The following is a 27447-nucleotide window of genomic DNA, read 5'->3' as shown; positions in this document are numbered from 1 at the left end:
ACAGCAAGCATGAAGTGTTCAGAGTAGTAGTGTAGTGTTTAGATTCCTTTTATTTCAAACACTAAATCTTACTTTCTCTTTCTTTGGTGAGACTCTGGCTCTGTTTCCAGGCTTGAGCCTTTTTCTGCCCGAACCAGGCACTCATGGGCTTTCTCATATGAATCTGAAAACATCACGAAACAGGAGCTTATCAGTTCATCTGTAAATGTCTGCAAATGAGAGTACTCACTCTTTGTCTTCAGTAATTGAATTGAATACACCTCCCATGTATCAATGTCCGGCCGTTTGTGCGACATCACTGCCTTCCTTAACCTCTCTTGGCTCTTGTATGTGTCCTTGGTGCACCAGGTTTTTGAGATGACAGCTAAACTGTCCACTTCATTCGGAAATTAACCACAGCAGACATGTTACTGTGAACAAAAAAGCAAATAAGGGCACTGAATTAGATTAGTTTACTAAAACATTTCACTATAGTAACATCTAATTGTAGGAGTTTAAGAAAATCCCTTCAAGTAAATAATTAATTTTCTGTAATGTCTTTTACTGACAATTTATCTTGAAAAGAGATAACGGGAAAACAGAAGAAAAAAAATATTGGTGCTTTGCATCCTACAAATGGAGTAATGGCATCCCAGCAAAGCCCTCTTTGCACGGGAGTAGAACAAACTTCCGTAGCACATTTGTGGCTCGAGTGAAAAGAAGTACATCCTTCAATCCAAAGAGATCTAAAATATCAAGCAGTGATGAATGAAGGGATATGTGAAAAGGTCTGTCTTGTTCCTAAATGTTTTGTCCACAAAGTGTCTCCATGTTCCTCCACCAGCAGGTTTTGCACTAGGACAACCTCCTTGTTCCTCAACTGGACACAGTTATTCCCAGTGAACATCTGCACGGAGAAGTGAGTGAACTGCATTTTGTTATACTGCTCTTTCACTGTTAGAATATTTGGGACTGGGCCATTGTCATGCTGCTTTTGTGGTGTTTTCTCTGAATCTGACTGTGTTGCTCTCATGGCCTCTCTTTCTGACAGCCTCCATATAACCTGCTCTAAAGTCCTGTTTGGTTTTCTTATCATTATTTTTAACTGGCCAAGAAATTTCTCGAAGGGGAAGCAAGAGATATTGTCAAGAACACCAAATGCTTGTGCTTCATGACTGAGATGGGTTAGGCAATGCATGTTATATGTTATGTTTTCCTTCCCATACAGGCAGCTGCAGTCGTCCACAAACAAAACCAGGAGGTTTCCGGCATAGTCTGCGTGGACACAAGAATACACTTAGGATGGTCATGGCAACTGCAAGCAACATGAAGTTTTCATACATCACCCTTGGAATATTCCCTTTTAAACAGACAGGCCCAGTGTACAAGAGAAATGTACAGAACTCAGTTGCCTTCCAACGGTCATTCAGTGATCTGGGTGTTCTGTTGATTTCTGATGGAGTGTGAGGTCTTAGGTCAGTCAGCTGTGTAGATACATTTCTGACAACAGCTGGACCTAAACGTGTTTTCAGTGGCCCTTTCTGCCATAGAGTTATCAGTTTCTGTGTAACTCCAAAAAATAGCAGGTGCATGTAGTCAAGAGGAAACGGTGTCACCAAACCAATTGTCAATGATCCTAAAGGTGTTGTCCCACTGTAGTCATCAAAAGTGTTGTGGTTGGACCTCAGAGGGGCTGTTGTTTCTGGGAAGGTCATACGATTCAGGTATAGACTCCCTTTTGACGGCATTTGTCACAACCATAGTAGCCATTGTGACCTTTTGCCTTTGCTGGTGCGTCACAAATAATGGCAGAGATTTTGACTTTAAGATTTCTGTCTTCCTCAACAAAGTCATGCAAGAAATCAAGACTGGTTGGTTTCTTCTCCTCAAAGAACATCCCAATGACAAATGGTGACTTCTTTGTCTGGACCACGACTTTGTAGATTTCTACTAGCCCTAAGATAGGCCAGAATTTATCATTTGAGCTCTTGTATAGAGGAAGGCCATTAATATTGATTTGGAGGGACACTGACTCAGACAACCTTGTATGAACAGATGTTGTAAGGTGGGACAGCACACCATGTTTAATGCCAGCGTGGAAATAAGTTCCCCCAGAGACGTCTTTAGTTTCCACCACTGCCTTTGTTTTCAACAAAGTTTGTGAATCTTTTGGTAGGCCTAATTCGGATATTTTCGTTGATAGAATCTTGAGTAGTTCAGTTAGTGACGAATGTGGAATTTGTTTCCTAAGAGCCCAATCTGAAAGTAACTTTCTGATATCATCCTCCTCGTCTGTACTTTCATCAATGCTCTCCTCTGTGCTCTCAGTGAAGCTCTCGTTAACCCCACCCTCACTACCACTTAGTGTGGAAACATCAGCTGGCTCAGCCCTACTGTTTAACTCCTGCGTTGGAAGAGCCACTTGCACAAAATTGCTTATGCCATAACAATCATGCCTCTCTTCCCTTTCCACAGATCCTGATTTAGTTTTTGCAAATCTTGTGTAACTCCCCTCTGAATTTTTCTACGTTTACTCCAGTAACTGGACATTTTACCTGGAAACTTTCGGTATATAGACTGAATATCTGCAAAGAAAATCAAATGATACAATCAACGCTGGAATGTTCAACATCACTTTAAGTTAACAACAAAACAATGCAAGATTGGTCACTGGTTATCTAAGAAGGACAACAACAGGAAAATTAAATGTCAATTAATGTAGTTTACACCAATCTCCATGGTATGTTTCTTTGTGTGTGTGTCTAAGGATGGTGGACAATTTTTACTCTGCGCATGCAGATAATACTACACTGAACGTATAGACGACTTAATGTGATATTCATGTAAAGCCTTATAGTCCTTCCGATACATATTTCAGCGATTGGTCTTCCATTGCAGACCTGCACCATCATTCTCAAAAGGTTATGAATCACCATTAAAAGGCATCCTTTATCATCTGTGTGGTTTGCGAATCACCATTAAAAGGCGCCCCCTACCTGCTGTGTGGTACCACATATCCCCATATGAATGGCATGATTGGTACAACCTTTTGGACCATTTAATGGGGTGTTTTGATCGGGTGTAGGGTTAGTGTTAGCTTGAATTTGTGGATTCTTGACCTTGTTCCTCAGGCTCAAGGCTCAGGTATGACAACTAGGATTAATTATTTTAGAGATAAATATCTTGCAGTGAGGGAGGAAAGGACAGCTCAAGACAGCTGTTGCTTTGTTGTCCAAGCAGGTTCTAACCATAAGTACAAATCACAAACTGAATTGGTATGTAAAGTGTCAAATCTGTCATCTTTAAACTTCTTAGATTATCATGATGGGGGGAAAAAGGGGGAAATTCATACGTAAAACAATAATTGTGATGAAAGTCTGCGTTTCTTTTAATTGTGGCATTTCTTCAACAAGACTTCTTTCTGCTGTCTGGTTCCTGAAAGATGTTGATGACATCACTCACCCTCCACTAGCACATGCGCCCCACAACATTAGACATGAAACCCTCCTGTCGATCTTCAATACCTTAAGCAACACACACACAATGATATCCCCATAGACCCGTAGGGTGGTTTGTGCCCATATTCAGTTTAAATGCATTCCCTGGTTGGCATGAATCTTCAGTTAGAACATTTTACTGACTCATGTCTGATCAAGTTATTCCACCAACGATTGAGAGAAATGTATCTTATTTTTTAACTTGTTTAGAACATTATACATTTCTTAATGGAAACTGAAAACTAAGGAAGACTTTACAGAAAATATTGCCTAGGGGCCTCTTAAGTCTAGAGCCTGCACTGTTTGTAAGTCTGTAACATTTATGTAAATACATTACATTGCAGTTTTGTGCTAAATGTTGTTACACAAGACCATGTTAAAGGTAGTATTGTTAACCTATACCTAATACCATATCTAAATTTGTGTATTGTTGTAAGATATAAATATTCACTAAAACTCTCCTTCATGATGCCCACGATTAGTTAATAGGTTACTTAAAAGTGAAAGTATGCAAGATATCTAGTTGTAAGAAAACACATAAAAGTAGTGGAACTTGCTATTACATTGAAATTGCATTATGCGATTACAAAATGTGGAACTTCATAATGGGCATTTTCCAGACAAAGCTGAATGGTACAGTTCAATTATTTTCAAATCCGTGTGATTTATATATATATAAAATATATATATATATATATTGTTTTCAGCAATAGTAGCAGTACTTATTCAATTTCTGAGAAGGTGTTCTATATCGTGGAGCTCCGCCCCATAGGGGAGCTCTGCTCCTAATGGTTTACCCTCTGCCCTAAGGCAGCAGCAGCCTGAGACAAAATTATGCACACACCTACAGCCAATAGGAGTACAGGTGTCCCTATAAGAGGGGACGCTTCCCCTCAATCAGCCTCCCTTTTTCTTCAGCGACTGGATGACTAGACTGAAGAGCCAAGAAGAGACGAAGCACGAAGACTCAGGACGAAAACGCCGTTGATATTCCAGTCATCAACGTCGTCTAAATGAGCACACCGGGTGATTTCCCCCCCCCCCAAAAGCTCTTTTCAGAGCTCAGTGCAGATGCACCTCCATGGCGGCCGGTGACCACCACGACTTATGTTTCGTGTGTTTGGGATCCCAGCATGCCAAGGAGGGCGTCTGCAGTCCCCCGAATTGCGCCTCCTGCGCCCTCCTTTCTTTAAAGGAGAGGAAGCAGCGTTGGGCGTTTTTCAGGGAGGACATCCCCCTTGAGGATGTGTTGTCGATACTAGCCTCTGCTTCAGAGGCGTCGTCCGACGGCGCAGACTCGGGGGAAGATGGGGATTTTGAGGAAGGGTCTGACATTCCAATGGAACAGTCGGACCACGTCCCTCATACTTTCAAGCCCCCCTTTCCTCTGGAGAGCGAGAGGGCTTGTAGTCCCTATAGCGAAGGGGATACGAGCTCTGAGAGATCAGAAGCTCTCTCTTTCGCTGCAGCCTCTCTGAGAGCGGATTTTACGGGTCTCATTGAGAGAGCTGCTCAACGGCTGGCAATAAGCCTGCCCCCTCTTCCCTCCGCACCGGAGGTTGATATGATGGAGGGCGGTCCTTATTCCAGGCCGAGGAAGGCGGCAGAGCCAGTGGCTCCTGCCATGCCTTCTTTGGCTAGGTACGTTGGAGGCTCGTGGGAGGCACCTTTAGCGGCGCGTTCGCCTGTAAAAGCGTATCTCCCATTCCCGTTTAACCACGGGTAAGACAGAGATGGCACCAGAGGAGGTGGAGTAGGCGTCCAGGATTTCTGGCGCCATACTCCACCTTACACAGGCGTCCGCAGTCTGCGCGGGGAGATCCATGGCCACTTCGGTGGTCGGGGAACGACACCTCTGGTTGTCTTTGACTTCCATGAAAGAGGCAGACAGGACGTCTCTCTTGAACGCCCCCCTCTCTGACGACGGCCTCTTTGGGGTCGCAGTCAAAGAGGCGACGGAGCGTTTTTCGAAGTTGGAGGAGGAGAAGAAGCAGTTGGCCAAGCACCTGCCGTTGGCAGGACGACTCTGCCCCCCTCCTCCCCAAAGGCCATCTACCTCCGCCCCTCTAAGTAGACCGGGATCTACGACGAGGCGGCGTAATCGGCGTCATCCGGCGGCCACGAGCAGCAAGGGAGCGGGCTCGGCCCTCCCAGCAGCTACGGTAGCCCCACTACAGCCGGCGAGGGAGGTGACGAGGACGCCGACCTGGCCCTCCAAGGGAGGCAAGAGGAGGCGTACGTGACGGGACGCGGGGGAGAGGATGGAGGACGCATCGATGGTGTCGAACGCGCCCACTGTTCCCCCCCACCCTTCGGTTGAAGGGACGGGTGCTGATGTAAATGCTTTTGTTGATGTGTTTAATAAAGAGTTGGCTCCACCTGACTTTGTCAAAAAAGAGCCTCTTTTCCATAATACGTCCGAGAGCGTTCAAATCTCACCCTCTCTTCCTTACCACTCTAAGAGCCGTTCAGCCCACCGAGGGTGCGTTGCTGAACAGGCACTAAGAGTAGGTATCCAGAAGACCTCAATCAGGTCGTCACATCACACTTCACGTATAAGAAGTGCTTTACATAGAAGGCAGCAGTCCCGGTCAGATTCTGACATGAGGACGCAGCCGCTATTTGGGGATGGCGCACTAGTACAGACTAAGGTCTCCACTAGTACGAGCCAGACCCATGCTGCGTTCACGGAGGGCCCGATTACCGCGGTCACCAAGGTGCCCAGAGTATCGGCGCCCCCAGGCATTGTAACACAGCAGCTATCTGGGGACGGCGCATTATTGCAGACCAAGGTCTCGGTTAATGCGATTCAGACCCATGCTACTTTCACGGAGGGCAGTATTACTAGCGTTATGGGTATAACCAAAGTATCAGCTCCCCTGACAGAACGAGCCAGTACTCACCACACTGAGCGTGAATCAACCCACCAGGGGTGCAGAGTTGAACACACACAGAAGGTGAAAGTTAAGAAGGTATCAAGGCGCCGTCTTGTTTTACCTCATAGAGACCTCATACTACAGACTTCTAGGAGTACTGTAGTGAAGGGCTCTGATAGCGAATTGCAGTCACCTAAGATGACGCAATCGCTCGCTGGGGATGGTGCCCTGCCGCAGGCTGTGGCCTCGGTCAGCGCAATTCAGACCCGCGATGCGTTCAAGGAGGGCAGGAATACGACGGTTACGGGTTTAACTGACGTCCCTACTCCTCTTTCTTTCTCAGAACGCATTTCCTCTCCCTTTCACGGGAGGCCCACCTTGGGCTGTTCCACCACTTCAATGTCGGGGAACAGTGGCGGTAAGGGCCATAGAGGAATACAGGTCCTTCCTACTGGATGCACCACAGCTTCGCGCCCAGCCACTTTCTCTGCATTGCTGGCAGTGGCGAAGAAGCTGCACCCTCTCACGCTGGCTAGAACAGATGTTGCAGAAGGGTTATGCTCTCCAATTCCACCGGACCCCACCCCCGTTCAGGGGAGTGGTGGAGACGGTGATGCCAGACAAAGTGGCCGCTCTGATGACAGAGATTACGGAACTTTTGGCGAAGGAGGCGGTGACAGTAGTTCCCCGGGAGCAAAGGAACAAAGGGCTATATTCGCCTTATTTCCTAGTGCCCAAAAAGACGGGAGGAGTGAGGCCGATTTTGGATTTACGCATTCTCAACGAGAGCATAACCAAACGGCCCTTCCGAATGCTAACGACAAAACGCCTGCTGGAATGTGTCCAGAAAGGGGATTTTTGTACGAGCATAGACCTAAAGGACGCGTACTTTCATGTGCCGGTTCAGCCGCGTCACAGGAAGTTTCTGCGGTTCGCCTTTCAAGGGGTGGCGTACGAATACACGAGGATGCCATTTGGGTATGCCATGGCACCTCGCACATTTTCCAAGTGTGTGGAGGCGACATTGGAACCGTTGCGTCGTCAGGGAATACGGCTACTAGCCTACCTGGATGACCTACTGGTTCTCGCCCCGTCAGCAGAGCTGGCGATCACTCACACAACACAGACAGTGATGCATCTCACAAGTCTGGGGTTTGCTGTGAATTGGAAAAAGAGCGCGCCCTGGCCCACTCATCAGATTGTCTACCTGGGGATACAGCTAGACACTGTGAGGATGAGGGCTCGAATTTCGGACCCCCGAAGGGTAGCCTTGTTGCTAGCCCTAAGGAAGTGTCGTCCGAATCACACGGTGACGGCGCTGTCGATCATGTCACTTTTGGGTCTCATGTCGTCAGCCCACTCTGTGGTTCCGCTGGGACTCCTGCACATGCGCAGGACGCAGCGATGGTTCGCCCAACTAAGACTAGACCCATTGCGTCAACGTCATCGGTTGGTGGTGGTTCCCCTCTCGCTCAGTGCAGACCTAAACTATTGGAAAAACTCGCGCGTTCTCACGCACGGAGTCCCAATAGGAAAGGTGTCCTCTCACATCCCAGTATTCACGGATGCGTCCCTGACGGGATGGGGAGGGACATGTCAGACACAAGCGATAGGAGGTGTGTGGCCTCAATCAGGTCGTCACATCAACCTCCTGGAGTTGGAAACGGTTCGACTGGTTCTGACCCACTTCGCGTCTACCCTTCGGGGTCGCGATGTGCTGGTCTGGTCAGACAACCGGACCACAGTAGCCCACATAAATCGCCAGGGAGGAGTCAGGTCTCCTGCTCTCCATCGGGCGGCAGAGGAATTGTGGCTGTGGGCTCACGAGCACCTTCGCTCATTGAGAGCAGCACACATTCCGGGCTACTTGAACGTAGGAGCAGACCTCATGTCAAGAGGGGGTCCTCGAGACGACGAGTGGTGTCTGCATCCAGACATTGTTCTCCAGATTTGGGAACAATTCGGGAGAGCCGAGGTGGACCTATTCGCGTCACGCGTGAACGCGCAATGTCCTCTGTGGTTCTCTCTGAGGGAACAGGACGAACCGCCACTGGGAAGGGACGCCTTTGCGCACCAACCGTGGCCGAGAGTTCTCCTGTATGCATTCCCTCCGCTGTCCTGCATTCTCCCACTGCTAGCCAGGGTGAGGTCAGGGGGGCTGTCAGTGATACTGATAGCGCCCGATCACCCGGGGGCTCTGTGGTTTGCGGAGATGAGTCAGATGTTGATTGCGCCACCTTGGCCAATTCCACATCGACGGGACGCGTTGTCTCAGGCGGCTGGCACGATAGGGAAATTGCCCATAATCGGCCAACCACTGAAGGCCTGGCTGCTGAGAGGGACAGGCTAGAGCGCCGTGGGTTATCTGATGCGGTGATCAGGACCATACAGGGTTCACGTGCCAGTTCCACTTCTAAGATGTATGCCAGTAGATGGAACGTGTTTTCACGATGGTGTGTCACACAAAGTGTGGACCCCATGAGCTGTCAGGTGGAGAGTATTCTCTCTTTTCTGCAGCTCATGTTTGATAAGCAAAAATCGCCTGCCACGATTAGAGTGTTTGCAGCAGCGATTTCAGCTTGTCATGAGGGTTTTGGCAGAGACAATGTCTTTAGTCACCCTCTAGTGAAACGCTTCCTATTAGGAACGCGGCGACTTAGGCCAACACCTAGAGTCACGCTTCCTCAGTGGGATTTGGCTTTGGTACTCGAAGCGATATGTAAGTCGCCGTTCGAGCCATTGAATCAAATACCCCTCAAGATGCTGTCTATCAAGACAGCACTGTTGCTCGCTTTGACTACAGCTAAGTGGGTCAGTGATTTGTGTGCTCTTTCGACGAGACCTGACTGCCTGGCCATCAATGGTGACCTGAGCAGAGCAGTGTTACGTCCTAACCCGGCATTTGTGCCGAAGGTTATTAAGAGTTCATATAGGTCACAGACCGTGGAGCTGTGGGCTTTTTCTCCTCCTCCTCATAGAGAGAGGAGTGAGGAAAAGCTCCATCGCCTGTGCCCGGTACGCGCTTTGGCGTGTTACGTCGAGTGCACAGCAGCGATTAGGTCATCGCCTCAGTTGTTTGTGTGTCACGGTGCGGCTGCACTAGGTAGACCACTTTCAAAACAGAGGCTGTCTCACTGGCTTTGCGAAGGCATTGAGACAGCTTATGAGGTAGCAGGGCGGCAATTGCCTCAGGGTATCAGAGCTCACTCCACTCGTAGAGTAGCGGCTTCTACTGCCCTTTTTAGAGGAACGGGAGTAGAGGATATCTGTAGAGCAGCATCCTGGTCGACGCCGTCTCCATTTATCCGTTTCTATCTCTTAGATATGTCTTCCAATTCTCTGGCTCGATCTGTACTCAGCGTGGCTGAAGGGAGATCTTGAGCAAGAAGGAGAGGAGAAGCAGGACTGTGGACACAGGTTTCCATCAGGTCCGCTTTTGGTTAGGAAGACGTGTCTTTAACAGATGTGTTTTCTAACTCTTTGGCTCGGTCTGTACTCAGCATAGCTGAAGGGAGATCTGGAGCTAGGAAGAGAGGGAAAAGCAGGACTATGGACTGGGTTTCCATCAGGTCCGCTTTGGATGAGAAAACATATTTTGTGGCATGAATCCTGACTGACAAGCTCAGTACAGTAGAGGCATGCGTGGATTAACAGAATATGAGGTCATCTATCTGCTCGCTCAGTTAGTATGACTCATGTTTTGTTCCTGCCCACTAATCTCTGGGATTCCATTGAGTGAGTGAGGCGGTCTACCGCGTTCATAATGTTGAGTGACATTTGATGTCATTCCATTAGTGGTCGGTAGTGTTTTCACAGGATATTGAGGCACATCTATCTGCTAGTACAGATTAGTATGGCTTCTATTCTGGTGATCTGCCCACTAGTCATTGGCATTGCCATTGGACTAGGTGGGGCGGGTCTTTTAACCGATGACGCGGTATATTGTGACGCCCGTAGGGGTTTTTAGTTGCAGTACTGCGGGACTCGGTTACAGCCATTGCTGGGCCTGACTTTCTCGTTTTGATGGGAAGTGTTAGGCTCGGCAGGGAGTACATTTTGGAGCGCTACGCTCCGCCTTAAACCATTAGGAGCAGAGCTCCCCTATGGGGCGGAGCTCCACGATATAGAACGATTAGTTACCGGAGTGTAACTCCAGTTCTATGAGTGGAGCGGAGCCCCATAGGACTTAAGGCCCTGCCGACCCTCTCTAGTCTCGCTGAAGAAAAATATCTCGGGAGGCTGATTGAGGGGAAGCGTCCCCTCTTATAGGGACACCTGTACTCCTATTGGCTGTAGGTGTGTGCATAATTTTGTCTCAGGCTGCTGCTGCCTTAGGGCAGAGGGTAAACCATTAGGAGCAGAGCTCCCCTATGGGGCTCCGCTCCACTCATAGAACTGGAGTTACACTCCGGTAACTAATCGTTACAGCAGGTCGCATGCTCGGGTCTGCATATCGACATGCCGAAGTTCCTCCACTGAAGGTCAGACCTCCACCTAGCATAGCGGCTTGCCGCTCATGAAACGCTAGTGGACCGATGAGCGATTGCAGACTATCGGCTTAGGCCCGACCGCTGGAAAGCCGCTGACGGCGTGCCACCCAAAAAACGCTGGCGGACCGACAGGTCGTTGTTAGCTGGGTAGCTAGCTCACAAGACTAGCCAAGTTAGCTGCGTTGTTCCTTGTATGTGATTGGCTGTGGTCTTGGGGACGGCATGCAACCTGGGAGACCGGGTTGCCTGTCAGGCATCATTCAGGGCTTAAATGCCCAGCATTGCGATCAATGCAGCCACATGGCTTCTTGATGAAGTGGTTATCTTGCATCTGAACAAATGAATGGAAGATGCGTGGTACTTTTGATTATCTTGTGATCTCGACAAAACAACTTTTGTTATGCAGTGATCATGAGATAAATAAGTCATTATCCCGGTACCCCCCTGTATATATAGCCTCCCTACTGTTATTTTATTTTACTTCTGCTCTTTTTTTCTCAACACTTTTTTTGTTGTTGTTTTATTTTTACTTTTTTTGTTAAAATAAATGCACTGTTGGTTAAGGGCTGTAAGTAAGCATTTCACTGTAATGTCTGCACCTGTTGTATTCGGCGCATGTGACCAATACAATTTGATTTGATTTGATTTGATTTGACATAATGAGGGAAATATTTGTTTTATTCATGTCCTCTCTGGACTTCAATACTTATGTTATCTTGTACACTTCTTTTTATAGATGTTTATTTCAATAGAGTCGTATTTTAAAGTTTTACTTATTATATTATATATATATTTTTTTATTTTTTATTTTTTTTAAACAAATAAAGCATGTTTATGGTGAGGTGTGAGTGTCAGGAGAACTTAATAATGGCATGTCTCAAGCTGGACACATTGGCAGCCAGGATCTTTAGTCTCCACAGAGTGTTAACACCCCATGTTTTCCTAATCCTACAGTTGATGGAGAAACCAAGTTAAGTGTTCAGAGATAACAGTTAAGTTCTTCCAACTGGCATGGAAGTGGCTAGAGTCTTCAGAGGTGTAAGGATAATTAGTCTGAAAGTAGGGTATTTGGTGCAGCGTACTCCCTCACTACTTGCACCCGGTTCAGCTTAATCGAAGTCCCTCATTGTCCGAAACGAGGCGGAGCTTAAATTCCAATGGGATGAGTTGGATGAGTTTCCTCCTGCTACGTCACTCTGGGATAGGCTGTTAGCACTCCATCGAACTAGTACGCTGTCAGCGGTGTTTCATGGCTGGATAGGCACCTACGGCCTCGGTAAACGATCGCAAAAATATATCAAAACCATCGCACATACCTGTGTTATTCGATCGGTTTGGGTAATGGCCAGGCAATAATTTCATTTTGAACGCAATGCGTTTCCGTCAGCGATTACCAACTTCTAAGCAATGCAATCGCCACTAAAAAACTTTCCTTTCCAGAAGGCCTTGCATTTTGTTACAACAGGTCCACGGCATATGAAGATAGGAGACTGATTAGGCTATTAGACAACGAAATAAATGGTATTATCTTCTTTTTTTTTTTTTTTTTTCTTTTTTTTTTTTTACAATTCAACAACAAGAAGCCAACTCATCGACTCGCTTATATCCGACAGGCTACGGGACAGGATCAGGATTAAAAATACATTGAGTTGCAACGCCATCAGCTTTCCTAGAAACTACGATTCAAGTATTTTTTTAAAAACTGGTTAAATGCGGTACGAGTCTAAAATGATGCCGGTGAGAATTTCTGCCTTTAATTGCTTGAAAAAAAGTTGTCACTATCCTACCCTATTTGCTTCTATGGTAGAGATAGCTTACGCGACATTGTAGCGTTATCGTCAGGCATTAAATTGACACATAGGGCCTAGCCCTACTGTTGGTTACTTTGTTGTGATCTCCACCAATTCATGTTTTCAGCCATAATAGAAAACTGAAGTTGTATTACACGGTATACATTAGAATTTACACCGTTTTCATCATGTATGTATATGTGTTGTGTGTGTGTGTGTGACATTCTTCCTATAGGGATGATGCAACCTAAGGGTAGGCTGCCTAATTCATGGCAGAACCTATAGAAATTGAACAGATTTTCAGATATTGTTAGTTCTTTTAAAAACGGCAAGTCTTGGATGTTTTTTTGTATAGGCTCCTATGCTAAAACTTTTATGCTCGAAAACCTTTTAATTATGTATTCACTATGAAGCTATTGTTATGATTGTTTACATTGAATAACCCATACACAGCACTGAGGACTTGCAGAGAAGCCTAATGCATAATCAATCACCCCAGAGTGTCTACATTTATGTCCACAGGAGATTGATGAGATATGCTCAATCTTTGTTCAAAACATAATTAATCAGATTGTTTTGACACAGAGACCTAATTTGAACGTGGTGGTTATTGTTTTCCCTTGAACAAGTCACCCACCAACTCTGTCTGTAGTAGAGGGCTGCATTCCCTCGGGATGCCCGTAGGACCTGCGGGAGGAGCATGCGGTCAGACGGATAACTTTTGAATGCAACTCTTTTTTTCTACATATTGTATTAAAAGCAGCTCTGTCGCATTATTCACATATTCAGAATTAACTGCGTCAAGTTCAGTAGCCATTATACCCTGATGAAGACAGCTTGTCTGTCGAAACGTTGGTTATTAAGTTATTGCATCGGAGCTCCTAGTGTACGGCTCTCCTTTTCAATTTCAGAAGCCTACCTAGTTGGGCGTGCGAGATCAAGTACGATGGGCTATATCAGAGACGCTTGTGTCTCCGCCCTAAGAATGGAATAAGTTGTCCACAAAGTGGAACGGCGGGCTGTCAAGCGCACACATATTCCTAGCATGGAATTGTTGGATATATCTTGTTATTTTAATACTTTTATTGAATATTCGATGAGGGGTGTTGACGTCAACCGCCTGTATTCAATTGATAGTGAGATGCTATGCTAGCTTTATGAATATGCATAGACCATCTCGAATTTCAACAGGGACTCTAATATAAAGTGTTTTTTCTCAAATTTGCCGGGATGTCACGTTGCACCAACCTAAGCATTTGAAACTTCTATTAGCTCAAATAAGCCTGCTGTATCTAATTAGCAATGAATGTTTTATCTTGACTAAATTCAATACCCTCTGATTGGCCCCCCATACAAAAACTCCTTGCTTAATAATTAATTATCTGTTTATAGTGGACAGATTTTGGGCTGAGTAAACCCTCTGGCTTTGCCTCTTCCTCTCTTGCTATATGAAATAGAGTAGGCTGCCTTGTCTATGCATGGGAGTAGAATCAGGTGGCAGTTATCTTTCCAAGGAAATTAACTAAAAATGATTAGGCAATAGTTAACTACATTACCTAGACATAAATATTGATCCACCATATTTGTCTCCATCTGAAAATCGTCCCACTCCTAAAAGATACGTTTTGCATATAGCCTATCTCAAGAGAAGGTGCAAGTGTCCGCTCTCTCTCAAACTCTGCTCTCTTCAAACTGCATCTAGCCTATTAGCTGATATAGCCCAGTAATACCGATAGCCTAATATATTGGGCCACGTGAGAATCTCTGGTAATTTAACCTATTCCTTTTAGCGCATTCTGATATTGCCCTTAGGGTGCAAAATTGCTGCGACCATGGTTGGCAAGTGAGCTGTGTCAAATACGCCTAAAATAACATTGTGGGACTGTGGTTGGGTTCGGGAGCGGGTGGGAGTTGGACAAAAAGCTAGCGGGAGTGGGCGGGTGTGGTATAAAAAGCTGCTGGCGGGAGGGGGATGAAGTGATCATTCCCGCGCATACCAGTTGGTAATGTGGACCCCTGCCAACATCATGAGAGGTTCATTCCTTTTTCTGCAGTGCTGAGCTCCATCTTTCATCACTTTTATTGAAGTAGAGAGAGTATTACTTACTATACATATAGGTAGCCTGCAGTGTGTGCATCTCTCCCCCTCATTCCTCCCTTTCCAGTAACTGGATGAGTGAATTAATCATGTTGTAAGGCAGCAGTGACAGAGTACTCTCAGGATGACTCCCGTCTGCTAGATATGACCTAGCGCCACTATTCACACCCAGCCATTTGTTATCACCAACCGCCATTCACATGGACATCAATATAAATCCTTACCATGCCATGTAGCTCTTTATAGGCCACAGGAGACCTTGTGTCCACTGGGGTGTGTCCGTATCAGCGGAGGCTCCTCAGAGGAGGAAGGGGAGGACCATTCTCCAGTGAATTTCATAAAAATTAAAATGGTAAAACACTTAAGTTATCCTTTTTAGATAAAACTACTAAATATAAACACGTGTCACCAAATAACAGATTAAAACACTATTTTGCAAAGGTCTACAGTAGCCTCAACAGCACTCTGTAGGGTAGCACCATCGTGTAGCCGGAGGACAGCTAGCGTCCGTCCTCTTCTGGGTACATTGACTTCAATACAAAACCTAGGAGGCTCATGGTTCTCACCCCCTTCCATAGACTTACACAGTAATTATGACAACTTCCGGAGGACGTCCTCCAGCCTATCAGAGCTCTTGCAGCATGAACTGGCATGTTGTCCACCCAATCAAAGGATCAGATAATTCATCTAGTACTGAAAGCATAAGCTACAGCTAGCTAGCACTGCAATGCATAAAATGTGGTGAGTGGTTGACTCAAAGAGAGAGAAAGACGATAGATGAACAGTTTTGAACAAAATAATTTCTTCCAAAATGAAGGAAAAGCACGTTCAGTTTCACTTACTTAGCTAGGACTTACAGCTAGCTAGTTTAGCCTACTGAAACACCCTGCTCAAACAGAGGGATGCTATGTTAGCTAGCTGGCTATGACTTTCCAACACAACACTGGAACAAGTCAAGTCAAGGTATGCTTTTGGTATTACTAAGTTATTGCCACTCGGGGCCGCCGGTGTAATTGGTTACTGACTGGACACTAACGTTACTGCATGATTGTAGCGGGTTTACTAACGTGTTATTTCTATTAGCTATGCTGACTATGACGTTACTTTAGTGAATATGGTGACAACGATGTAGGCTGTTTGTAGAGGTTTGGCTTGGAAATGTTTTTTTGCCTGGTCACATACAGCTGATTTGTTGTGCATTGAAGTCCACAAGCAAAGGGAAGAGAAGCAATACAACGTGGCTGTTATGAGAGTGAACTCTGTTTACGCGTGATCAGGAGTGTATGCATTCTGCAGAATCTGTTGAAAATCGTTTCTTAAACTGAAGCAGTATGATCAGCACAATCTCCATCACAAGATAGCCACATTAGAACATGAGGTATTGTGAGGTATTTTCTGTGCTTGTACACTACTGTACAGTGCTATGTGGGAGTTAGAATGTAGCAGCATTGTGGCTGGCTTGGGTGGGGAAGGGCGGTACGTTGGTCACTGTTTTCTTAGGACAATGGGCTGCGACTCTTTATGACATGGTGTGGAAGAGGTGATTGTGTGTGTCTTGTCTGTCTATGATCAGAGATGCTCTCCCTTTATTGGCCCATTGTGGGTGTAGGCTAGTTGTACGCAATGGTTTTACTCTGATTTACCTTCTGTCCAGCCAAGCTCTGTGTACAGCTAGCAGTGATTGACACATTTGGTCTTGAGCTGATGTGTACACAGTGTTGTAATCAAAGCTTGTTTATTTTAGGGAGGTTAGTGTGATTTGAATTGATTACCCCCTAACCCCTGACATGTTACAGTTTTGAAGGGTAATGAGGTGAAACTCTGGTTAGCCTATAGGCCTATCCTTCTTTATTGGCCATACCTTTCATGTTTAATATATATTTTTTAAGGATACTGTTACATTTGTTCCTAAACAGCATTGAAGTGTTCAATGTTGACTTAAACATATTGTCTTAATAAACCAAAACAACAACCACATCACACTAGGCTTGTGGCAATAGAATGGTGGGAAAATTAGGTTGTGTTGTAGGCAGCCCTGCTTTACTTTGCTGTATGTCAACAGAAACCTGAGGAGGCTTTCACTGTGTCACCACTGACTGGCTTTGTGTTGACTCTCTGGGAGGGCTCCTTCTTATGCAACACCTGACATTCACACCAGTCAGGTGGAGATTGGCTAGGCTGGGAGATCCAAGGAAACATATACACCTGTAAACAAATGGACCTCCACTTGAAATGATCACGGGACCATAATGAATCAACTGCTGAAGGCTAGTTGTAAAAAACAATACCTTTTAATAATAAAGTAGGCCTAGTGCGGCACGAATGTCATGGATTTTTCTGCCATTGAAATCCTTGGGCAGGCCGGCTAAGCGTTTTCTCGTGTCGTCTTTGTCCAAACAGTGTAAAATATTTTAAGCAATAAGACCCAATGGGGTGTGTTATATTGCCAATATACCACGGCTAAGGGCTGGAAACAGCACTTAGAGTTGAAGTCGGAAGTTTACGTACACCTTAGCCAAATACATTTAAACTCAGTTTTTCACAATTCCTGACATTTAATCCTAGTAAAAATTCCCTGTCTTAGGTCAGTTAGGATCAACACTTTATTTTAAGAATGTGAAATGTCAGAATAATAGTACAGAGAATGATTTATTTCAGCTTTTATTTCTTTCATCACATTCCCAGTGGGTCAGAAGTTTACATAAACTCAATTAGTATTTGGTAGCATTGCCTTTAAATTGTTTAACTTTAACTAACTTTAAATTTTGGCCCATTCCTCCTGACAGAGCTGGTGTAACTGATTCAGGTTTGTAGGCCTCCATGCTTGCACATGCTTTTTCAGTTCTGCCCACACATTTTCTATAGGATTGAGGTCAGGGCTTTGTGATGGCCACTCCAATACCTTGAGTGGCTTCTTCCTTGCTGAGCGGCCTTTCAGGATATTTTGATATAGGACTCGTTTTACTGTGGATATAGATACTTTTGTACCTTTTTCCTCCAGCATCTTCACAAGGTCCTTTGCTGTTGTTCTGGGATTGATTTGCACTTTTCGCACCAAAGTACGTTCATCTCTAGGAGACAGAACGTGTCTCCTTCCAGAGTGGTATGACGGCTGCGTGGTCCCATAGTGTTTAAACCAGCATACTATTGTTTGTACAGATGAATGTGGTAGCTTCAGGCATTTGGAAATTGCTCCCATGGATGAACCAGACTTGTGGAGGTCTACAATTTCATTTCTGAGGTCTTGGCTGATTTCTTTCGATTTCCCCATGATGTCAAGCAAAGAGGCACTGAGTTTGACGGTAGGCCTTGAAATACATCCACAGGTACACCTCCAATTGACTCAAATGATGTCATTTAGCCTATCAGAAGCTTCTAAAACCATGACATCATTTTCTGGAATTTTCCAAGCTGTTTAAAGGCACAGTCAACTTAGTAAACTTCTGACTCACTGGAATTGTGATACAGTGAATTATAAGTGAAATAATCTGCCTGTAAACAATTGTTGGAAAAATTACTTGTGTCATGCACAAAGTAGATGTCCTAACCGACTTGCCAAAACTATAGTTTGTTAACAAGACATTTGTGGAGTGGTTGAAAAACAAGTTTTAATGACTCCAATCTAAGTGTATGTAAACTTCCGACTTCAACTTTGGCTGTGGTATATTGGCCATATACCACAAACCCCTGAGGTGACTGATTGCTATTATAAACTGGTTACCAACATAATTGGATGAGTACAAATATTTGTTTTGTCATACCCTTGGTATACAGTATGATATACCACGGCTTTCAGCCAATCAGCATTCAGTGCTCGAACCACCCAGTTTATTTATATATTTATACCATGGCATTGTTGAATACTAGTTTCTGATTGGGTTGAAGGGTATTCTAGAGCGTGCATTATTTCCCTATAACGCACGGTATAATTCAATGGCTATGAAGTTCTTTCTTACATGTTCTGTTTTTGAGTTGCTTTAAAAGCAAAAGTCTAATTGAAACATTATTGGCATTGTTGAATTCGAGACATTCGATTTTCATAATAGCAAGCTAGGATGATGGGTTGGTTAGCTAAGCTAGGAAGTCTGCATGGTTACCAAGGCAACTACTGTACCTATCTAGATAGCTAGTAAACTTGCTAGCTACTTCAGTGGATGTTGTCACATTTCTACTGGCAAATGAATACATTTCTAGTGGCATATACGTTAATGTATAGCCATGGTATAAAAGGGATAATCAACTCAGGGCTCTGTGTTCTCTGGAAAATAATGCAACACCTTGTAAGGTTAGTTCTACTCCGCTAATGCATCGTGGAACACACCTTCCACGTCTAGCACTATTTTCCAGAGAACGCATAGCCCCTCGTGGATTTTCCCTTACATGTTTCGGGATGGAAAAACGCTGTGTGTAAACTTACTTTATATCTGTTTCAGTAATTTATGTAGAAAAGAGGATGAACCTATACATTTTAAAATAATATAGGCCTAATCTTTGAGAACCAACAATCACCAAAATAATAGCGCCCCTGCCACGCTCACCACGTAAGCCCCTTTTTGATCCCAAAAAATCAGTTGAAGTGATTTCTAGAGGAGTGCGTGTGTTATGTGCTAATATTTAAATCTAGATAGGATTCTGTGTCATGTACAGAGACTAGAGACTCTGATGAATGGCCTCAGTCATTCAGTGTTTCGAATGGGTTTCCTCCCCATAGTAACTTAATGAGAATGGATATGGGTGTAGCTACTGAACCTGACCCTTCAGAGGAAGGGAGAAGGCACGGCACCATAGAATCACCTGACCAGGTGTCTACTTACCTGCCCTAGAATCCAGAGTGACTGACGTGATGTCCGTGGTGGATTCAGGTGAAAGGGGTAAAGGTGTGTGGCTGTACTGTAGAGAGACTGAGACACAGCGAGGACATTGGGTGTAATGTCAGGGGCATTAATCCTAGTTCACCCATGGGGATGTATGAAAAATGTATGCACTCACTAACTGTGTAAGTCGCTCTGGATAAGAGCGTCTGCTAAATGACTATAATGTCAAATGGGATGAGAGAGGCCAGAGTAGAGCACTGCAGCAGCCAGGGTTGGTCAGAGGAAGTTTGTGTCCCACATTCACTCACCTGTGCCAATGATCTCGTTATACTTTATCCTTCTCATTCCAAATTGGGCTTAATAAAGACATTTAACTTGTCCCTTCTAAAATATGAATAAATGGGATTGTGGTTGTTGCTCAGCTCAAAACCAGTTTGTCTAGGATAGGGAAGAATAAGATTCTTGTTAGTTGGCTCATTCTGCTTAATGTGGCTCCCATTTCTCTTATCTCTCGTAGAAGGCTCGTAGTTGCCTCTCTCTCATCACAATATAATATGCAGGATGGAGAGACCAGGAAAGGAGGAATTTAGAGGGAAACATGGTGCAGTGCAGACAGAGACGGGAGGTTATGCTGAATTTAAGTAGGGAGTGATGTAGCCTACTGCAGACTGCAGCACAAATTGTTGGCTAGCGCTCTCACCAATGACCTTTTCTCCTCCGTCTTCCCCTTTAGTGGAGGTAGATGAAAAGGAAATGTATATATATATAGTATTCTGCCATGCGTTTTTGAAGGACTGCCCGGCTGGAGCGATAGTCTTCAGGTCCAGAGTTCTGCAGAGAGGACGGAAAGACAGACACACACACACCGAGAGATGCAGCCTGTCTTGATGCAGTCTATTGACTTCCTTAGAGGGGGCTCTATCAACAAGACCTTGTAGGATCGCTAGCTTACCCCAGCAATATCTGTAATGGACAGAGACTGTGTGTGTATGCACTTGCATACAGTGCATTCGGACTGCATTCGGAAAGTATTCAGACCACTTGACTTTTTCACAAGTTAAAGCCTTATTCTAATATGGATTTTTTTGTTTTACATTCTCATCAATCTACACACAATACCCCATAATGACAAAGCAAAAACAGGTTTTTAGAAATTTTAGCAAATGTATATTAAAAAAAATATGGGATTGTGTACGGAAATATGTACTAGGATCCCTGGGGGTACTTCGCCTATCCACAGGGGGTACTTGAAGACTCATAAGACCATAGGCTTACTGGTAAAATGCACATGAGGGGGTACTTCAGGGGTACTCAGAGCGGAGCCAAATTCAGTTGGTGGTACAGTAACCGAAAAAGGTTAAGAACCACTGGACTAGTATATTGCTTTAAAAAAAAACATATTTTTTTTGTTTTTTTGACCTTTATTTAACTAGGCAAGTCAGTTAAGAACAAATTCTTATTTACAATGACAGCCTACACCGGCCAAACCCGGACGACGCTGGGCCAATTGTGCGCCGCCCTATGGGACTCCCAATCACGGCCGGTTGTGATACAGCCTGGAATCGAACCAGGGGGTCTGTAGTGACGCCTCAAGCACTGAGATGCAGTGCCTTAGACCGCTGCGCCACTCGGGATTATTTGGTTTTGTTTACTGAATAGGCATATCAGGTTCATTTAGGCCTATTTGTCTTAGATATGTTTGCTCTGCTTTGTTAAACAGCTGGTGGTATGCTGTGTTATTTCTTAATAGGCTCATCAGGTTTTTATTGACCTGTGTTTATTTCTTTGGCTGTGGTGTTAATTCATATTTAATGCACTCTGGGGTAGTGTCTCAATACCACTCTCCATCCTTTAGTGCAATTTTGGAAAGGAAACGCTAACAAAGCGTCTTAATAGTGCGTTGGGCCACCATGAGCCGCCAGAACAGCTTCAATGTGCCTTGGCATAGATTCTACAAGTGTCTGGAACTCTGTTGGAGGGCTGTGACACAATTCTCCCATAATGTGGTGTTTTGTTGATGGTGGTGGAAAACGCTGTCTCAGGTACCGCTCCAGAATCTCCCGTGAGTGTTCAGTTGGGTTGAGATCTGGTGACTGAGACAGACACACACACACATACATACACCCTTTTGGTCCTTTGAGACCCCTCTTTGAAAGTCACATATATCTATCCTTTCCATAGGCAACTGGGCATTTTTATACATGACCCTAAGCATAATGGGATGTTAATTGCTGAATTAACTCAGGAACCACAACTGTGTGGAAGCACCTGCTTTCAATATACACTGCTCAAAAAAATAAAGGGAACACTTAAACAACACAATGTAACTCCAAGTCAATCACACTTCTGTGAAATCAAACGGTCCACTTAGGAAGCAACACTGATTGACAATAAATTTCACATGCTGTTGTGCAAATGGAATAGACAACAGGTGGAAATTATAGGCAATTAGCAAGACACCCCCAATAAAGTACTGGTTTTGCAGGTGGTGACCTTCTCCGTTCCTATGCTTCCTGGCTGATGTTTTGGTCACTTTTTTTGAATGCTGGCGGTGCTTTCACTCTAGTGGTAGCGTGAGACAGAGTCTACAACCCACACAAGTGGCTCAGGTAGTGCAGCTCATCCAGGATGGCACATCAATGCGAGCTGTGGCAAGAAGGTTTGCTGTGTCTGTCAGCGTAGTGTCCAGAGCATGGAGGCGCTACCAGGAGACAGGCCAGTACATCAGGAGATGTGGAGGAGGCCGTAGGAGGGCAACAACCCAGCAGCAGGACTGCTACCTCCGCCTTTGTGCAAGGAGGAGCAGGAGGAGCACTGCCAGAGCCCTGCAAAATGACCTCCAGCAGGCCACAAATGTGCATGTGTCTGCTCAAACGGTCAGAAACAGACTCCATGAGGTGGTATGAGGGCCCGACGTCCACAGGTGGGGGTTGTGCTTACAGCCCAACACCGTGCAGGACGTTTGGCATTTGCCAGATAACACCAAGATTGGCAAATTCGCCACTGGCGCCCTGTGCTCTTCACAGATGAAAGCAGGTTCACACTGAGCACGTGACAGACGTGACAGAGTCTGGAGACGCCGTGGAGAACGTTCTGCTGCCTGCAACATCCTCCAGCATGACCGGTTTGGCGGTGGGTCAGTCATGGTGTGGGATGGCATTTCTTTGGGGGGCCGCACAGCCCTCCATGTGCTCGCCAGAGGTAGCCTGACTGCCATTAGGTACCGAGATGAGATCCTCAGACCCCTTGTGAGACCATATGCTGGTGCGGTTGGCCCTGGGTTCCTCCTAATGTAAGACAATGCTAGACCTCATGTGGCTGGAGTGTGTCAGCAGTTCCTGCAAGAGGAAGGCATTGATGCTATGGACTGGCCCGCCCGTTCCCCAGACCTGAATCCAATTGAGCACATCTGGGACATCATGTCTCGCTCCATCCACCAACGCCACGTTGCACCACAGACTGTCCAGGAGTTGGCGGATGCTTTAGTCCAGGTCTGGGAGGAGAACCCTCAGGAGACCATCCGCCACCTCATCAGGAGCATGCCCAGGCGTTGTAGGGAGGTCATACAGGCACGTGGAGGTCACACACACTACTGAGCCTCATTTTGACTTGTTTTAAGGACATTACATCAGTTGGATCAGACTGTAGTGTGGTTTTCCACTTTAATTTTGAGGGTGACTCCAAATCCAGACCTCCATGGGTTGATACATTTGATTTCCATTGATAATTTTTGTGTGATTTTGTTGTCAGCACATTGAACTATGTAAAGAAAAAAGTATTTAATAAGATTATTTCATTCATTCAGATCTAGGATGTGTTATTTTAGTGTTCCCTTTATTTTTTTGAGCAGTGTACTTTGTATCCCTCATTTAATCGTGTTTCCATTATTTTTGGCAGTTACCTATATGTGCTACTTGTTGGCAACAACCTTCCCGTTACAACAAATGGGCAATATACTGGCCATATTATGCAGTACTGTATATTTTTACTACCCACCCCACCCCTCCTCTCTCTAATCTCTTACTCTTCCTCTCTCTCATGATATACTCAGAAGTATTTTATCTACAAGGTATTTTGTGTGAAAGGAATAAAGGGAGGGAGAGATGGAGGGAGGTGGATGAAGGTCAGGAGCAGACGCCACAAAATGCCAACTCATCCAGTGTAGGCTGAGAAGAGAGCCCAATAGCATGGTCTGTCTGGATCATTAACTTTAGTGCTGAGCCCCAGAAGGCTTTACCGTATGTCACAACTCTTTCTCTGTCCGTCTGTCTGTCTCTTGTCTCGCTCTCTCCCTCTCTCCTAACATTAACAGGGTCCTCTGGATGTCCTACATTACTTGCAAGAGCTGATGTTGTCAACTGCTGTCTCTGTAGTGATTTCTGGGTGACTTTTCCTGTCCTGCTGGGATTTAAAGCATATTTGCCCTCCTGTAAAAAAGGGCTAATCTAATGCATTGAAGCGTCAAAGGGAACCCCATGCTTGTCTTACATGATTTGTTTCCCCACAACAACCAAGCAGCCATAAACGATTATGTATCTGGGTCACTGTTATTTGAAACCTTGCAGAACAAATCTGACAAACCCATCCTGCATAGCTAAAGCTTCTACTCTACTAGAGCTGTTGAATGATCCACACACGCTGTATGTAGTCCAGTGGTTCATAAAGAAGTAGAGTGCTGGCTCTGGGTTTCCCTTCTACGCACAGATCTGGGATCAGCATTTGGCATTGATCTTGGATAAGCTTTAAGCACAGATCTAGGACCAGGACATAAAAACAAAAAAACAAAATACAATTTGGTGTTTAGGAACTTATTGAGGGCGGGGGGCTCCCCCTTCAGATGCAGTGATGTGTGTGGAGGCCACTCCTTTGAACATATACTTTAGCCTGTCTTTGTTTTCACTGAGAGGGCTGACGCTGCACTGCCCTTAGCCTTTGTGCCTGGGTCTCATAGCAAAGGGTCTGAATACTTATGTAAATAAAGTATTTCTGGTTTTTTATTTTTAATACATTTGCAAAAAGTCTAAACCTGTTTTTGCTTTGTCATTATGGGGTATTGTGTGTGTGGATTGATGAGAAAAAATATATATTTAATCCATTTTAGAATAAGGCTGTAACGTAACAAAATGTGGAAAAAGTGAAGGGGTCTGAATACTTTCCGAATGCACTGTATGTGTGTGTGGCCCTGCAGCATATTGCAGGTGACTCTGACTAGGCGCACACAGTGGTATTGATTGCTTTCTAAGCAGGTCTTTCATTTGCTAGTTACTTTGACATTGAAGTCTATAACTCTTACTGTGCCTCATGTTTTGTCCTGGGGATCTTGTAACTCAATAAAATAGATATTGAGTTTGTACTAAAGGAGAATAACATACAGTAGTATTGACCCTTATTTTGCGGGACATTTGTGGGACAGTGTAGCCTACATAAATCAATTTTTTTTTTTTACGAGTGCATTCTGTTTGGGTGGGAGTGGCACACACACACACACTGCCATCCTCCTACTTCTTGTAATTGGCTATGTTTAAACCCAGTAGATGTGACAGCATGCCTAAACAACTGGAGAGGCCTGATAAGCCTGTTCCCCCAGCAATCTGTCCAAAACCACTGATACTGGGCGTCAGGTAGCTTAGTGGTTAAGAGCGTTGTGCCAGTAACCGAAAGGTCGCTGGTTCTAATCCCCGAGCCTGAGCCGACTAGGTGAAAAATCTGTCTGTGCCCTTGAGCAAGGCACTTAACCCTAATTGCTCCTGTAAGTCGCTCTGGATAAGTGCGTCTGCTAAATGACTAAAATGTAAAAATACAGGGTCAGCTAATTTTCCATCCCCTAATGGTTAACGTTAGGATTGGGAGTAGGCCTGTCTGATCTTAGATCATGGCAGTTTGTACCTCGATCCCCTAGGGTTAGATCAACATGACTCTACAAGGTCAATGTAGGTGTGTGTGTGTGTGTGTGTGTGTAAGAGAGTGAAAGGCACAAACCCGCCCACTAGGGGGTCAAGGGTCAATCTTGTTTGGAGGGGCAGCAGGATGTAGCATGCATGCAACACACACATGCACACAGGAACCCCCTGGGTCATGGTTGAGAGGGTACAGTAGTGTCATCAGCTGTGGCTGCTCTCCTGCTCTCAGAAGTGCTTTCATAAAATGAATCACAGTCAGACAGGGTTTGATGTTGTTCTGCTACCAGTGGCTTTCATCAGACAGACCCATGCCTGTCTAGTCACAACAGGATATTATGTGCACCTGCTACAGTGGGGGAAAAAAGTATTTAGTCAGCCACCAATTGTGCAAGTTCTCCCACTTAAAAAGATGAGAGGCCTGTAATTTTCATCATAGGTACACGTCAACTATGACAGACAAAATGAGATTTTCTTTTTTCAGAAAATCACATTGTAGGATTTTTAATGAATTTATTTGCAAATTATGGTGGAAAATAAGTATTTGGTCAATAACAAAAGTTGCTCAATACTTTGTTATGTACCCTTTGTTGGCAATGACACAGGTCAAACATTTTCTGTAAGTCTTCACAAGGTTTTCACACACTGTTGCTGGTATTTTGGCCCATTCCTCCATGCAGATCTCCTCTAGAGCAGTGATGTTTTGGGGCTGTCGCTGGGAAGACCCAGCTGAAAGACCCAGCCACGTTTCATCTTCAATGCCCTTGCTGATGGAAGGAGGTTTTCACTCAAAATCTCACGATACATGGCCCCATTCATTCTTTCCTTTACACGGATCAGTCGTCCTGGTCCCTTTGCAGAAAAACAGCCTCAAAGCATGATGTTTCCACCCCCATGCTTCACAGTAGGTATGGTGTTCTTTGGATGCAACTCAGCATTCTTTGTCCTCCAAACACGACGAGTTGAGTTTTTACCAAAAAGTATATATTTTGGTTTCATCTGACCATATGACATTCTCCCAATCCTCTTCTGGATCATCCAAATGCAATCTAGCAAACTTCAGATGGGCCTGGACATGTACTGGCTTAAGCAGGGGGACACGTCTAGAACTGCAGGATTTGAGTCCCTGGCGGTGTAGTGTGTTACTGATGGTAGGCTTTGTTACTTTGGTCCCAGCTCTCTGCAGGTCATTCACTAGGTCCCCCCGTGTGGTTCTGGGATTTTTGCTCACCGTTCTTGTGATCATTTTGACCCCACGGGGTGAGATCTTGCGTGGAGCCCCAGATCGAGGGAGATTATCAGTGGTCTTGTATGTCTTCCATTTCCGAATAATTGCTCCCACAGTTGATTTCTTCAAACCAAGCTGCTTACCTATTGCAGATTCAGTCTTCCCAGCCTGGTGCAGGTCTACAATTTTGTTTCTGGTGTCCTTTGACAGCTCTTTGGTCTTGGCCATAGTGGAGTTTGGAGTGTGACTGTTTGAGGTTGTGGACAGGTGTCTTTTATACTGATAACAAGTTCAAACAGGTGCCATTAATACAGGTAACGAGTGGAGGACAGAGGAGCCTCTTAAAGAAGAAGTTACAGGTCTGTGAGAGCCAGAAATCTTGCTTGTTTGTAGGTGACCAAATACTTATTTTCCACCATAATTTGCAAATAAATTCATTAAAAATCCTACAATGTGATTTTCTGGATTATTTTTTTCTCAATTTGTCTGTCATAGTTGACGTGTACCTATGATGAAAATTACAGGCCTCTCTCATCTTTTTAAGTGGGAGAACTTGCACAATTGGTGGCTGACTAAATACATTTTTCCCCACTGTATCTATAATTTGACTAGCAGCTGGCACACTCTTTTTGGCCATTATTAGAAACCAGCCATATTCCTTAAGCAGGTAATGCAGCACATCATCTGGTTCCATCCCCCCTTTTTTGGTTATGATACTGAAATTAAACCTTCACTTTCAGGGGAGATATACTAGGCTTTGTTTTTGATAGTGTATAAC

The 27447-nt window shown here is 44.9% G+C and overlaps 1 protein-coding gene across 1 annotated transcript in view; it reads left to right on the top strand.

Annotated features, from left to right (window-relative positions):
- The first annotated feature begins 12476 nt into the window (after positions 1 to 12476).
- Positions 12477 to 27447, top strand: part of LOC311129361 (apoptosis-stimulating of p53 protein 2-like) — a 64084-nt gene continuing 49113 nt past the window's right edge. Inside the window, exon 1 of the mRNA XM_084161625.1 lies at positions 12477 to 12579. Within this exon, the coding sequence (XP_084017751.1) occupies positions 12553 to 12579 (27 nt within the window). The 5' untranslated portion in view covers positions 12477 to 12552. The remainder of the gene's footprint in view (positions 12580 to 27447) is intronic.

Source organism: Coregonus lavaretus, assembly GCF_964263955.1.
Source record: "Coregonus lavaretus genome assembly, chromosome: 1".
Classification (NCBI taxonomy): Eukaryota; Metazoa; Chordata; class Actinopteri; order Salmoniformes; family Salmonidae; genus Coregonus; species Coregonus lavaretus.
Note: the sequence above shows the minus strand (reverse complement) of the source record. Positions and strands in the feature narration are given on the sequence as shown.